The sequence below is a fragment of the Mesoplodon bidens genome (assembly GCF_964165515.1).
Source record: "Mesoplodon bidens genome assembly, chromosome: X".
Taxonomy (NCBI): domain Eukaryota; kingdom Metazoa; phylum Chordata; class Mammalia; order Artiodactyla; family Ziphiidae; genus Mesoplodon; species Mesoplodon bidens.
This window is the reverse complement of record NC_138163.1, coordinates 77,914,732-77,931,502: the sequence shown is the minus strand read 5'-3', so window position 1 is coordinate 77,931,502 and position 16,771 is coordinate 77,914,732. Positions and strand designations below refer to the sequence as shown.

General features: G+C 34.2%; 1 protein-coding gene across 2 annotated transcripts in view; it reads right to left on the bottom strand.

Annotated features, from left to right (window-relative positions):
- The window catches only part of ABCB7 (ATP binding cassette subfamily B member 7), a 147,374-nt gene that overhangs the window by 78,648 nt on the left and 51,955 nt on the right, over window positions 1–16,771 (bottom strand). For both annotated transcript variants that reach the window (XR_014014274.1, XM_081222734.1), the window contains exons 2-4: window positions 12,334–12,411; window positions 10,235–10,321; window positions 681–800 (exon numbers count right to left, since the gene is read on the bottom strand). Coding sequence is in view for 1 of the 2 variants with exons in the window: in XM_081222734.1 (XP_081078860.1) it covers window positions 681–800; window positions 10,235–10,321; window positions 12,334–12,411 (285 nt within the window). In the remaining variant the exon portion in view is untranslated. The remainder of the gene's footprint in view (window positions 1–680; window positions 801–10,234; window positions 10,322–12,333; window positions 12,412–16,771) is intronic.

Below are 16,771 nucleotides of genomic sequence, written 5' to 3'. Positions count from 1 at the left end.
TAACACGTACTATGACTGTATATTGTACCTAAAGATAATAGAATTCACTGACTTTAAAATCTGAATAAATTGAAAGGAGTTCTTCTTGAAAGCCCAGAGTCATTATCATAACTTTGCCTTATTAAAATGCGTTACAGTATAGTGATGAACTGAGGAGGCTGCTAAGATGTAGAGGGTCCCTATACTGAATGTACCAAAATGCCCAGCTTTTTGGCTTTTGTTTTTTTTTAAGTTTTCCTGTTTTATTTTTCCCTTCATGTCACACTGCTGTTTACCACTTATGATTATTAATGTACCTAAAATGTCTTCATCCTCTTTTCAATTTACTAGGAACTGAAAACTAAGCTTACCAGAAATATGTATTAAATAAAAGCCAACGGACTCTGAGGAGCTTCTTTTACAAGTTCCTTATGCTTTGTTACAACCCAAGATCCTGTATCTTACACTGGTTTCAGGAAGAATTCCATTAGGTTGAGGCTGTTATAAGTCTGATACATAGATAAATCAGGCATTATCATATAATTTCTGCTGACTGCATAGGAGAGTTACATAAACGAGGGCCCTAAATGTTGACAGTACTCCCCAAAGTGACTTATATCAGCCTAAGTTTCTTTACCAGAAAATGTCATAGTATTTCCTAGTTATAGCAACAAACAATACATAATTTCTCTTATTCTTACCTTTGCTCCACCCAAAAATCCCAAGGAAATGGCAACCCTAGCTCGTAGATCTGGCCTGTCTCTGGGCCACACATAAGACAGCATTGCTTTTATGATTTTCTGAGTATCAACATCTTTTAACTGTTGAAAGAGAGAACAAAAGCAGTGAGTAACATGTCATTTCAAAAATAAATATAGTTCAATAGTGTAGAATTATCTAAATATTTGAGGAAAATATGAAAACATTACAAACATAACTTTTATTCTGAATCTAAGGTCAATATCTTTTAAACTCAAACTATTTCAATAGTTTTTAAAAGCTACTTATTTCTCTAAATTTCTTACTTTCAGCTATAGCCATCCTCATATTGTCAAAAAGTTACCCATACATTTATTTGAAGTAATCTATACATTTATTTCTTATCTATTAAGCTATCAAAATATTACATAAAATTTAAGAAATATTTCCATATTTCCATCTTTGTGGTCAAAATCTTTACATACGTTTGGCCTCTATCAGTATGGTTATGTAAGATATTTTGGAACCCTATGTCCAACCTCATGACAGAGCACAGTTACAATACAGTGTTTAGGAAAGTATGAGTCTTGGCATTGACTATGTAGAACAGAAGCTGGGTTATCAAAAATTTCAACAAAAACATAACTTTCCAGTCATACTTAATCTGACTTAAATTAAATCTACATTTTTCTTTTTCCCAAGTTCCTGAGGCAACATTCCCATTAAATCTTTCTGTTTTAGTTTCAGCTTTTAGAAACAAAATATTAAGAATGAAACCTACACTTTCCAAAGCCAAAATAAGAATATATACACACATTCCCAAACTACTATATTATTTTAGTTGGTGAAATAATCCCCATTTTAAAAATTGAAGTATCTGGGCTTCCCTGGTGGTGCAGTGGTTGAGAGTCGGCCTGCCAATGCAGGAGACACGGGTTCGAGCCCTGGTCCGGGAAGATCCAAGATGCCACAGAGCAACTAAGCCTGTGTGCCACAACTACTGAGCCTTCACTCTAGAGCCCGCAAGCCACAACTGCTGAAGCCACGTGCCTAGAGCCCATGCTCCGCAACAAGAGAAGCCACAGCAATAAGCCCACGCATCACAACGAAGAGTAGCCTCCTCTCACTGCAACTAGAGAAAAGCCCGCGTGCAGCAACGAAGACCCAGTGCGGCCAAAAATAAATTAAATAAATAAATAAATGTATTTTAAAAATTGAAGTATCTAATCAATTTCTGTAAAAGGTATTAAAAAATAAGAAGAAAGTTAATGCTAATTGTTGGTGAAGGTATATGGAAATAGGTACTCTAATACACTGCTAATGGGAGAGTGCACTGAAATAATCCTTCTGGAAAGCAATTTGATATCTGCCATAAGCTTTTAAAATAATTCTGCCCTTTGTGTTGAGAATTCCACTTCTGGGAACTTAATGCTTTAAATAAATATATGAATATTCTCCAAGTTGAATCAATTTTACTTCCTAAAAATCTCCTGAATTTGTCTACTTCTTTCTGTTTCCACCACAAACGTAATCCAAGCTATCATCTTTCTCACATAAACCACTGCAACAATCTCCTAACTGATCTCCTTGCATCTGCTCTGCTCCTGGTCCAATTAGTTCAGCCTGCAATCAGATATTACTCAGTTTAAAATCCTTCAATGTATATAATATGCATAAAATAGATAATAAGAACCTGTTGGATAAAAAAATAAATAAAATTCAAAAAAAGTAAAAATAAAAATAAAGCATTGGGCTTCCCTGGTGGCGCAGTGGTTCAGAGTCCGCCTGTCAATGCGGGGGACACGGGTTCGTGCCCCGGTCCGGGAAGATCCCACATGCCACGGAGTGGCTTGGCCCGTGAGCCACGGCCACTGAGCCTGCGCGTCCGGAGCCTGTGCTCTGCAGTGGGAAAGGCCACAACAGTGAGAGGCCCGCGTACCGCAAAATAAATAAATAAATAAATAAAGCATTGCTAATATATATATATATATATATATATATATACATATGGCCCTGAATATAAAAAGATACTCAACTTTACTCATAAAAATAAAAAATGCAAATTAAAACGACTCTGATATATTTTTTATCCAATCAGATTAGCAAAGATAATACTTTGTTATGGTGAAACTGTTAAGAGATGGGCACTCCCAAATATTTGTTTTTATATTCAAAGATCATCTCTGGAAAGATACCAAAGAAACTGGTAATAATGTTTGCCTCTGGGAAGGGGAACAGGGTAGGGGGAAGATTTTTTTTTAAATTCTGTATCCTTTTGTTCCTTTTGAATTTTGAACCATGTGAGTGTGTTACCTTTTAAAAAATTAATACAATTTTAATTAATAAAAATATAAATTGAAGTAAACAAACAAACAAACAGAAAAACCCTTCAATGGCATCCTATCACTCTTAGGATAAAGATCAAAGTCCATAGCATGGCTTATGAGGCTCTGCTTGCCCTGGCCCCTAGCTTCCTCTCTAGTCATGTCTTACACTACTGCTTTCAGTGTTCATGCCACACTACCTTTCTTTCAGCTCCTCAAATAGACTATAATCCCTCCTGCCACAAGGCCTTTGCACAATACCTTTCACTTTGTCTGGAATAATCTCTCTCTCTGAAACACCAACCTGCCCTCAACTTCTTCCAATTAGTTAACTGCCAGCTCAAGCAGCACTTCCTCAATGAGGTCTTCCCTAAACCCAGTCAGGATCCTTGGCTATATTCTATCACAGAACAGTATTCCTTTTCTTTCAGAGAATCCATTTCAGTTATAAACTACATATTCAACAATGTGATTATCTGATTAACAACTGCTCTCCTGCTAGAATTTAAGTTCCACATGAGTAGTAACTTTGTGTTTTGTGCTCACTGTTGTAACCCAATACCAAACACAATGGCTGACACACAGTAAAGGTACTCAACGAATAACGAATATTTATTGAATAAAGGGATGAAAAATTTAGCCATAAGGATGTTTATTCCCACGCTGTTTTAATAGGGGAAAAATTGGGTTTAGGCTAAATGATCAACAGTGGAGAATCATGTAAACAAGTTACAGCGAATGCATACAGCAAAATATAGCCATTCAGAAATATATGCAGTGACACAGAAACATGTTAAGTGAAAAAAGCAGAGTACAAAACATATTTTGTAGAAAAAAAAGTTATGTGTGTATGAGTTTACACATGCATACAAATGGATCTGGAAAGCAATACCCCCAAAGTGTTAACATCAGTAGCTGTGAATAGATGGAATCATTGATGATTTTTTATATTCTTTTTGCTTTCTTGTTTTCTGTAGTTCACATATAATAAGAAGAAAATTTAATTTATTTTGGGGGGAAAAGTTAGACAATTTCAAGTAGATTTGCACAGCAAAGAATGGGGGGAAACTGTCAACATATAAGTAACCCAGGACAACACATTATATTATACAGGGTAGCTTTTATATTATAGTTATTCCATCCAAGGCTCAGTAAACTATTTTCTAGTCTCTTTTATTCAGTTTATTGAGTCAACAGTAACAGAAATAAAACTGTTCATATTGTACTGAAAACAGGACTACCTTCTTGAGCTGCTTTAAATACACTGGATTGCAAAAACATGAAATGCTGAAAGTACAGCTCTTAATGCTTTATTTTATACACACATACACTCACACATATGAGCTCTCATAACTGGTAGGGTATCTTTAAAAAGGGAATAAAGCTGTAATTTTAAAATTCACTTTTCCAATTGAACTAATACTAAACAAATATAATTTGATATAACACAAACTGCGACATTTCAACTACTTCCCCACTTCACAAGTTTCGTCTGTCTTATTTTTCTTGATGGAATAATAGCAAAAAGGCCCTGTTTCCACATATCTTTAGAAACACTCTCTCTTGTCAAAAACCTTCTACAACACACCCCAATATTTCTTCAATAAGGACACAGAGAAGTTATGGCTAAGAGCAAGAAAATTATTCTAGTTGGCTTAATAGTGCATAAAATGTCACCACCTCATTTAACAAAATGGGTTCTAAAGTTGTGTAATCATGCATTATGAGTCCATTAGTCTGTAAAGTACATGTCTTTCAGTTATAGTTTAGATAAACTACAAAGTTTGAAAAACAACGTCTTTTTTAAAGAGCAGGCCAAATCAAGAGGCATTTCAGAGGCTGAGGCACATTTTTAAAGTATTTTAAACCAACTTATTCCTGCTGCACAAGAGTAAAGTAAAATTGAAGGCCTCAATACAGATCCTCAAAGATAATATACCCCCTTTCAAAATCACCACAGTTAATTCATACTGGACACCCAATGGTAATCCTGAAAGACAAAAGACTTATCTAAAGCTGAAAAGAGACCAGTCGCAGCTTGAGACTGAATCAGATATCATCTTCACATCAACTCATCTTTCCATTTCAGGCTAAGCAATACAAATAGCATATACACCATTTTAAGATCACATTCGTAAAGAAAAGGTGAGAAATGTAGGAAATGATCAAGGAGGATGACAAGAAATTGAATTATTTGAAAACACACTATGTAAGGAGTAATTATATTATAGTATAGGGGGAAAAAAACCCAATGATTTAAGAAAAGAAAGTCCTTTCTCAAGGGTCAAAATTCCTGAAGTAATCAACAGTTGATATCATAGTAGTTTTTCTTTAAGCCTTGCTTACACATAAACAGAAAATATGAAATTTTATGAAATTCTTTAACTTTTATAATTTTCACAGTACACAGAATTTAGAAGTTGTTTTAAAAACATAACTGTGATTACTACATCATGATAACAAAAGTTCTCTAAAATGAACACTACAGAAATATTAAAAAGCCTGTAAAAGTAGGAGTCAATCTACTTTCCTCCTCTGCTATCATATACAATGTGGCCTTCTTGCTGTAGCTAGATAGCCTCAAGTTCAAACCATGAAACTGATATTTTAAGCCCCATTACACTGTAAAACTACTACTACGTTAGTATGAGGAATAAAAGTTTTTAGAAAGGTCTCAACTATATACTGGAATTAGCTAGCCATAATAAAGGAAAGCAATTAGATTCAGAATAAAAACACAAGAGTAACAAAAGAAGGAATTCAAATTGGCTCACTAAGATCTCTGAATGATAACAAAACTGTACTGAATTTTTTTTTCCCCTAGAAATGAGTTTGGAAGAAAAGGTTTGGAGACATCAGAGAGCTGTCATAGAAGAGATGAAAGTAAGTGAAAACAAGCTGGACAAAAAGAAAACAGCAGGTACCAGAGAAGAAACTTGATTGATACTAGAAACAATGCCCAATAAATATTTATTCAATTAATGAATTAACTATTCTTAAACACATGAGGACAAGTTCCAGGAGGAACACCTAAATGCTTGATTTATTAAGTCATCACAACTTTACACGGATTTTTAAATATTTATTTATTTGGTATTAATATATAGCTTAATAAGCTTTATGAGGCTGGGCAGGTAAGAAAAAAATAATGAAAGGAATATCTACTTGTACACAGGGAACTGAAACAGCACAGTAGGCCTAAAACAAACACGAAAGTAACACTGGAAGTACCTGACCCAATAGTGTATAACTGGAAAGCCACAAACTGTACTGCTTATATGCAGCACTGCTCAGTTCAACAGCATGACCTGAGGGAAAGATGCAGTTGCTCATAGTCATAAGTACTCTAAGTGAATACCTATAGCTAACAACCATGTGGACAGGGCACAAAAAGGACAAGTAAAAAATTAAAACATACCTGGAGCAGCTCACCTGGTAGAATTCTCAGATATTAAAGATAACTGTATATTGATAAACTGAATACATTTTGCTTCTCAAGTCAGTGATTTCATATTTCTCACCAGAAAAGGCTGTTTAGCACTGGCTATTTAGCACTAAAGCAAGAACAATTTTTTCTACCAAAAATCCACTCATTTCAAGGGAGTGGAGCCCACTGGGCTTCGATAGGAAAATGAAAGTGTAAGAAAAAAAAGATTTTTGATAAAGGTAGCAGAATCACCTTTTCTTGCAAGGTGAATTTATATAAGAATTCTGGTTTTAGAGACATTCTAAATTTCACTAGCAAGAAATGTTCTAACTCACAAAATCAAGGGATTGGTTTAGAAGGAAACTACTTGGGGGCAAAACTTATGGAGATGAAGAAAAAAAATATACCAAAAAATTTTGGATGCTATTTGTTTTGTATAAATGTGGGCTATAGGCTGAATGTTTTCTCTCTAAAGAACTAATTTAGCAGAGACTTTGGAAATGCCCACAATTTCAAGGATACTCAAACCATCCAAAAACTGTCTCTTCAATCCAAGCTAAAGATAACTAACTGCAATTAAAGGAATAATTTTAACCACTACTTCAATACTGTTAGGGATAACAGTGGCTTGATAAAAGCTAGGTCAAAAGATAAGAAATTTGAGTAGATATCTAATGGAAAAATCTAGAAAGTAAGTGAAAGACTTTTCCCACATTATTGGGGATATAAGCATAATGAGTTTATGGGTGGGAAAGGAAAGATATATTAATTGTCAGGAAAAGCTTTGCAATTATTGTTGCTTTTTCTATACCTCGAAGTTTGTTTTCTAAGCTCTGTTGGTCTGAAACTGCAATGAAAAGCTTACCTGGCAGTGAAAAGGCCCTAGGAGAAAATGGCTTATTCTATATATAAGATGGATTTGAACCCAACAGTCAATTTAATAATTTATAATTAAAAAAACTACCAAGTTGACTGATATTCACATTGGCCACTCAGTGAATTCTCTATCTCAAAGGGAAGTCAATTTGAGAAATCAAATAAAGATCATAAGGCTGCTTGATGATGGATGTAATCAGAGCTGAAAAATGGCCTCTCCATGTCATACAGGTATTCTTGTCCACTGGTCTGTGTGTCCACTCATTTTAACAAGCCTGGAGGCTTATTATTCCATTTTCTCTCCAATCCTCCATTTTTTAATACTCTAAGTTGCTGTTTCACTTCTTTGATTATATCAATATCTATATCAAAGCCTCTGATTGCTCTAGTAAATGCTAATCTCTCTTTCAATACTACTAGCTTCTGGCAATATCTAATCAATGAGGATATGTTTCTAACATTAAAAAAAGAGTATGTCAAGCAAAGTCTAGGAAGCAGTCCTTATATTAAGCTCTGCATTATTCGTGTTTTTATTATGAGCACAGGATTATCTAAATTTACTAACAGATGCTTCTCCCAAGGAGGCACATAATAAAGTTTAAATGCAGGAGCAAAGTTCCAAAATCCTTAAAAAATCTGAAGATTCTGTTATAAAACAAGTAAGACTTTATTTTAATTCATCTATTTTAACAACAGGAGCTTCCAAATATTGAAACTGCCACTCTTTTTCCACAACCCCTTTACTATAGCCACACTGGATAAACAAATGATTTAAATACCTTCTGAGTAGCATTATTAATGCTTAAGAACATACAAGTAGAAATGCATAGAAAGTAAAGTGGTAAAAGTTTCAGTTGGTTATAAGGTAAAATCTATAACTTGTCAGAGTGATAAAATTTCTACATGGTAGTTTAGATATTCTGTCATCTAAACTGTTAAGTTTCTGAACAGCAGGGACTGTGTCTTGCTCATTACTGTATCTCCAGTTACTTAACATAGAGTTATGCACAACGCAGGTATTCAATAATACATACTTTTAAAATGAATGGTAAGCTGTGACAAAGCGAAAGAGAGGCATGGACATATATACACTACCAAACGTAAGGTAGATAGATAGTGGGAAGCAGCCACAGAGCACAGGGAGATCAGCTCGGTGCTTTGTGACCGCCTGGAGGGGTGGGATGGGGAGGGTGGGAGGGAGGGAGATGCATGAGGGAAGGGATGTGGGAACAGATGTATATGTATGACTGATTCACTTTGTTATAAAGCAGAAACTAATAAAAAAAATAAAATAAAATAAAAATAAAATAAAAATAAAATAAAATGAATGGACAAGAGCAGAGTATAGGACTTAATCTCACATTACAGTAATAGCAGCTAATATTTACTGCTTACTGTGTGACAGGCACTATTCAAGAGCTTTGCATGGTGTGAAGAGTTAACTCATTCAAATCCCCTTTGCTATGATTATCAGCCCCATTTTAAAGATGAAGAAACTGATACATACAGAGATTAAGTATCTTGCTCATGGTCATTCCAGTAGGAAACGATGGAGCCAAGATTCAAATCTAGACAGTCTGGCTCCAGAGCTCAGGCTTTTAACTTCAACTCCATATTGCCTCTTTTCTGGTGTAGCCTTCATGCTCTATTATTCTATGATTCTTTTTAGCTAATGAGGCTAAAGTAACACAAAGATGGCAGGGAACAAACGATAAAGAAGAGATCAAATATAAAGATTTACAATGATTTTTGCTTTGTTTTTATTTTACTGGAGAATAAAGAATCTAACTTGAAGTTTATATTGCTTGAGTCTAAGACTGCTTTTCCTGTATTAGTCAACATATTTTTGGTCTGTTTAGAGCATTACTTACAAACTATCCTTAAGAGGCCTTCGTGACAATCCTGAAAGCTGACAAATATCATGCTAACGATATGATATCATGCCATATCCATATATCCATAATATATGGATAAACAAATTTCAGTATTTGTATTAATTTTTTAAAATTCTATTTTATAATACTTTGTTGTTTCTAAAGACAACCAGGACAAATGTTAATATGTAAAAATGGGATAGAAACATGAATGTGATGTGTTTTGAGTTCTGTGAAAGAAGCTACATGGGGGATTAAAGAAACAGGGAGAAAAGCCCTGGAAAGGTTTTCTTACCAATCACCTCGCACCAATAAAATAAAATTTATTTATCTCTCTACAATTTAGAGAGCACTTTTACATAAAATTTGTTCACTTGCCAATAAACCTGAAAATATCATTTCTACTTAGAGATACCATGCATATACTGGTTGGGTGAAGTTAGAGGAAGAAAATAAAGGCAAGCTTAGAGAAAGAGGGCCAGATGGAGAATTGTATAACAGTATTCCAATGACAGTTTCACTCACTTAGAAAAAGTGTAGTGCAATTAAATCTTTTGATTTCAGTGGCCCTACTGTTTAGCTTGTCTGTATAATGACAATCATAAAGAATATGGATAATTAAATAAATGGATCAGGTAAATGGAGGATTTACCATGAAGCTAGGGGACATTCTAGAATCTCTTTAAACCAAGAGTATAGAAGGGAAAACATTAACCTTAACACACATACACATTACTTGTAAGAGCTAAATGTAATTTATCTATATATAATGCTAGATTATATAACAAATAACTGCAACCAATGCTATTTAAAATAAAGAACTAAAATATTTAGGTTGGTAACTAACTCTTCTTCTTTTTTAGTCAATCACAATATTTTTTGTCTTAAGCTTGAGAAAATCTCATCTATATAACCATTGTCAATTCATATGGTTTTATATTAGAAAACCTGCAGTTACATGAGTCAATCAAAATATTCTGTAATATAACAATCTTTAATTTATCTATCTTCCAATCAGCTATAAGAATTTCCAGGTACTTGTTATTGTCTCTTACCCCTTCTTTCGGGTCTGTGTGGAGTCCTCCTCCTGCATGACCATGCCAACATGTTCTCTTTTCTATCAGTGGCCATACCTGAAGAACCTAGTTGAAGATGATACCAAGCCATCCATTAGCTATTAAAGAATTTCAGATCTTTAAAAATCTGATCTAATGGATGTCCCCCCCAACAAATTCAGAGGCATACCTTTGAGCCTAGCATAGCTAAGTAAAACACCTTCATAATAAACTTACAGATACATTTATACAAAGAATATTGAGATATAACAAATTACTCATACAGAAGTTACTTTCTCTAAATAGTTTTTAAAATTAATGTTTAAAAGATTTAACTTGTAATATACTTCTATTTGACTTATACCAGCTTTCTTACCATCATTTGCTACTAAGGTACTGTGTAGGCCATAACTCTAACATTGGCAAGTATATAATACAGTTAATTAATTCTATCCCACTTGTTTTCCACGTGTATAACATTTTTGCTTTACAATTTAATATAGTTCTTACATAACTGATTCTTTTTCTTATTATTCTGGCTTACAAATATATATATTTAGAAACAAAGTACAATTTACTTCTTCACAGTCTATCTTATGCTAGAGTAATCTGCATACATGTTTTGTCCTTACTACTATATGGTAAATTCTTAAGATTAGGGACAGTCTCTTTTAGCCTTGTATCTCCCATGGCCCATACCACAGTGTCTTGTACATGGGCTTGTTGAATTAGCTTATAAAACAAAGCTATCTATAAATTTTCCAACTAGTCTTGAAAATATGCAAATATCTTGCCTATTATAATTTTTTAAAAGGCCCTAGATTACTGCTCAGGTTAGAAAAATATAAAAAGTAAATCATTTGAGAAAATATAATAGTTGAAAAGATAGTAAAGATTAGGCTTAAAATTTAGGCTTGCTAATTTTAAAGTGTTTCCTCAAAAATTACTTAACTACATGGACATAATAATGCTTCTTCAGTAGCCGTAATAATCAATAATTAATGAACAAGGGCATAGTTTTTTACAAACACAAACGTGTATCAATACTGAATCCTAAGAGTTATCAGCTCTGGACCAAGCTATGAAAATGGAATTACAGAAAGCAAAAGTGCCTTCTTGTTCTCACCAGTTGAGACCCAAAAAAGTAATTGCCATAAATGGGTTACTGATCTTTGGATCAACAATCTTAAAGCATGTTGAAAGGGAAAACATCAAAAGGTAATACTTAGTGTGACAATGTCACTTTGTGACATTTTTTCCCTCTAAAAGACTGAGCAATGTTACATCAAGGGGTCTAGTAAATAACACACAAGATAATGAGGTCTTCAACACAGCAAAAGATTAAAATATAAATATACAGTGGTGTTATAAACAATGAGAAGATGGAGCACCTTAACTTAAAACTTTAATTAAATAATGGAAAATCTAATTCATTTCTACAGCTTCTGCATAAATTAGAACAATGCTTTGTACCTTAATGGCAAATAACTGTTAATCAAAAAGAAAAAATAAAGGAAGTACTCAGGACTTAGACTGTCTTCTAATTTTCTAGTCTTTCTATCTTGGAGATTTATTTGTCTCATTTTAAAGCACTGAGAATTTTTAAAGGCGTCTTTCACTTACATTAGCAATGAAAAATAACCCTCATCAACATGTAAACTCACATGACTTTACCCCACAGGCTCTAATAAACTTACGGTCCCTTGATATTCTGATATTTGAACATCTTCTAAGGTAAAGAAACTTTAATCACTTGAAAAATGTACAGCATTCCATATATCACATACAAATTACCAGGATAAATTTAAGCGTCAACAAGCTGCCATTACATTTATAAAAGCTTTCTAAAAACATTACTCTAGTTGGCATTGATCTCAAGAGATTCAGACAGATTTCTTCAGGAGTAGAAAAATATCAAGATTTCTTTCTCCATTTCCAGTAGCAAAAACATATCTTCTTATTCATCTTGCCAGTACTTAGAAAAAAAATAAAAAGGGAAATTATTTGGAAAATATAAAATATGTAGTATAAATTGGAAAATGCTCTAAGGGCTTACACCTTTTTCCTAGCTGTATGTAGAAGTGTCTGCTTCATCTTACCCTTGTAGCGTCTAATAACTGTCTTGAATTGCCTTTTCCTAGTCTCTGCCATGTGGTTTGTCTTAATGACTCTGAGACCTGCAGAAGAGAAAAAAAAATGAGGGAAGAAGTTTCAGAGTGGACAGTTAATGTTCATAGATTTCTTTTATTGTCCATAAACATATATAAAAGTAAAACCATAGCCAATATTAGAAAGATGGTTATGTTTCTAATACATACCTGAAAAGGTAAAAAATAAAATGTGTGGTCCAGATATAAAGTAAATTATATTACCCATTAAAAGTGTCAAATTGTACTTTCTTTTTGCCCTCTTTCTCTATAGGTTTCTCTTTGTTTCTGAAAGCCTCCGATGAAGTCTTTAACCCCATTTCTTTCTTAAATGGCTTTATGCTCTTTCCAAACACTCTTCTCTTTACTGTATTTTATTATGTTCTACCTTGTGTGTGCTCCCTCTTTAGTCTTAATGTGAATGCTAAATTTAGACACTGGTCACAAGATCACTTTCGCCAAGGTTTGTAACCAGGTGATGGATTCTTGGGCCAATTTTTTGCCTTGATAATATTCCAGAAGTAGAGTTGAAAGAAAGCAGAATAAAAAATAGACATCTGTAGAATGGACACACATCCTTCTAAAATGCACCATCAATTTAGTGAAGAAAAATTTGCTTCTTAGGTCAAGAATCTCTCAAAAGGCAGGTAGTACTTAGGTTTTCCCTAAGCTATACATGAGTTGTACAAATGGATTAATGTCATTATATAAAAGTCAATGTTGCATACTGCAAAAGAGCAAAAATTAAATCAACCAAAAAACAACCTCCATACACACAAAAAAGCTAACCAAATTACTGAGAAAATTAGCTCAGTTGCTTTCTAGAATGTAATGAATGGTAGCAGTTTCTGTTTACGTATACTTGTAAATACATAAGGCATTCCCTCAATTATAAAAATTTCAAAAATACTAATAGCTATTTGCACACTGTCTTGCCAAACCCAAGCTCCTACAACATGCCATGTATCCTCAAACCTCTATAAGCCTTCTACTGTCAATGATACCTTTCTGGTGCTTAACTCAATTGTTTTCCTCACTGCCTTTCACCCTACTCAGACCTCATACAAGCTTTACTCCCTCATTTTCCTATTTTTCATAAGCCCCCAGTTCAAGTAACTATTTCAAGCAAGATCTCGCATATGTCTGCACATGCATATGCAATTTAATCTTCTTTGCCTTTCAAAATTTACCCAGTTATCTCACAATGACTATCCACCTGGCTTTATTCTCTCTCGAAACGTTGCCTATATATGGCCAATAGGTAAAAGATAAATGTTGGTGACACACTTAAATTAACAGCATAAACATACTTTCTAAAATGATATTGGTCAAAATAAAGATAATTTATCAAAAAATCTAAGCACTTGAAAGTACTCATAAAACCCCTTCAAAATTTCTAGCTATCTCTTTATCCTTCTCTAATCAAACCATGTTTCCATTATGCATCAGGATTCAAGATAAATAATTTTTAAATGTTCACACTCAAACTGAACTTCTATTACTAAGATAGCATGGTAAAATTATGAACTATATCAGGCATATAAAAAGTTCAGAAAACAATATAATGAACACAGTATGTATTCGCTACCCCACCTAAGAAATAACAGATAAAAAGAAAGCCCCTGACATGCTCCTCTACAATGCAATCTCCTTCCTGTTCCCCAGAGAAAATCAGCATTGATCATTTAAAACATCTTTCATTGCAAAAGCAAAAACAAAAACAACAGTCACATAATGTGTTAACTCCTTTTGAGGGCTAGTCCCACCACTAATTAAAATATTGTTTCTATGGAGAAAAATGTTCTGACTTCTAAACAACAGACTTACAAACACTTCTGAAACACAATATATTTGTAAGTTAGGGATTAACTCTACTTTTAAAACTCTGAAGGAAGGGGTTTATAGCAAAAACAACAACAACAACAAAAAACTTAAATGGAAGAGGGCAACAAGGGAAAACAAGATGATTAATTCTTTGAAACTTGATTTTAAAATTAGAGGGTTGGCCTAGATGCTCTCTAAGGTCCCTTTCAACTCTAAAATTCTGTGATTTTTATGGAATAAAATGAAAATGCTGCAGTTATTAATTGGATTTTAAAAATCTTAACTGAGAAGCTTGTGTTTATTTCTTCAATAAATCTAGCCTCTGAATTTATTTATAACACCATCCTTCCAAAGACACACACAGAAATAAAACATATTACTGAAAATAACAGACATGACTACTGTTCAGATACCATACAAATGCAGTATTCTGAAAATGACAATCTGCCAGTCCATTTGAAGAGGCATGTAAGTTAAAACACTGGAGAGTCATGTTTATTTTACCTAAAAAAGAAGAAATTCTGGAAGAACCTAAAAGTCATCTGTGGCATCCAAGCATAATAATGTATGCTCTTATCTAGAACAGAACTATCTGTCCACTAATTAATAAAAATATTAATCCTCGACAGACAATTGCATAGGCACAATATCTTGCTTTGTGTAAACATTCAATTACTATTTACAAAAATTTTATCAGCACTAAAACCATCAATCTAGCAGACAGAACTACCTCCACGTAAATGAGACTAAGATTCAAGCATCAGAGGCTAATAAAATAAAAACCTATTCCATTACAATTGTATTTTTCCTTTAAGGTAAAAATTCAATTTTACTAAAAATAATCCTATTAAATAACTCTTTAGTGATTACTAAATATGATTGCATCCTTTTTTAGAACAGTTAGCTTTCATAATACAAGTTATGTTCAGTGTTTATGACACTTGAAGAATTACCTAATAATAAACAGAGATTAAAGAGCAATTTATAAATTGTCAACCCATCAGGGATTTTGCAGTCAATTATATATTCTGCATTCCTGAGGCTTTGGAAACAGAACTAAGTTTACAATTATCTATCCATGATGCATGTAATGCTTAACAGTATCAAACAAGTCATGCATGAATATTGTTATCATCTGATCATTATAAACCTAAAACATTTAAAATTAAGCTCTTGATACATTTTTATTATATATATATATATATATATATATATATATATATATATATATATATATATATATATTTTTTTTTTTTTTGCGGTACGCGGGCCTCTAACTGTTGTGGCCTCCCCCGTTGCGGAGCACAGGCTCCGGACGCACAGGCTCAGCGGCCATGGCTCACAGACCTAGCCGCTCCGCGGCATGTGGGATCCTCCCAGACCGGGGCACGAACCCGCGACCCCTGCATCAGCAGGCGGACTCTCAACCACTGCGCCACCAGGGAAGCCTCCGCTTGATACATTTTTAAAGATAAACTTATAATTTAAAATTACATTTAACTTACTTTAAAAGTTTAAAAGTCTGAAATAAATGTTATTTAAACTTGGTTTTCTTCCCAACTTCTTAGAAACTAGCTGTGGGGGGGAGGGGTATGGAGAAAAGGAGAGGAAGTAAGGGGTGAGGTGGGTGGGGGACCTGAGGGGTAAGAGGGGGAGAGGGAGAGGAGAGAAAACGTTAGACTGACTTCTTAGGTTTTGAAATTATATTTCTCAACTGTAAGTTGAAGGATAAAAGGATTTCTTTAATTGTGTTAGATATTCAATAAATGTGTGTTGAATGAATGAATAAATGAATAAATAGCTTAAGGATGTTGGGCAGCTCGCATCACCTAAGTATTCATTCATTAAACAACAAAACCATCAGGTTGAACTACATTGCTACAAAATTTGATGCCTCCAGAACAGGGAATGGCAATTTTTTTTTTCTCTAAAGGGCCAGAAAGCAAATAATTTAGAGTTTGCAGGCATATAATCTGTGTCACAACTACTCAACTCTGTCACTGTGGCACAAAAACAGCCACAGCTGTTTTTGTGCCACACAAATGAATGAGTGTGGCTGTGCTCAAAGAGAACTTTATTTACAGGGCTTCCCTGGTGGCGCAGTGGTTGAGAGTCTGCCTGCTGATGCAGGGGACACGGGTTCGTGCCCCAGTCCGAGAAGATCCCACATGCCGCGGAGCGGCTAGGCCCATGAGCCATGGCCGCTGAGCCTGCACGTCGGGAGCCTGTGCTCCGCAACGGGAGAGGCCACAACAGTGAGAGGCCTGCGTACCGCAAAACAAACAAACAAACCAAAAAAACCCTTTATTTACAGACACTAAAATTTGAATTTCATATTGTCATCTGTCACAAAAAAAAATTCTTCTTTTGATTGTTTTCCCAACCATTAACAAATGTAAAAAAATTCTTAGCACAGAGGCCTTGCAAACATAGGTGGCATACTGAATTTGGCTCAATGGCCACAGACTGCTGATTCCTGCTCTAGATGATTTCTAAAATTCCCTACAGCCACCTCCTGCTCTGGATGATTTCTAAAATCCCTGCAGCCTCTAAGGATTCAGAGAAC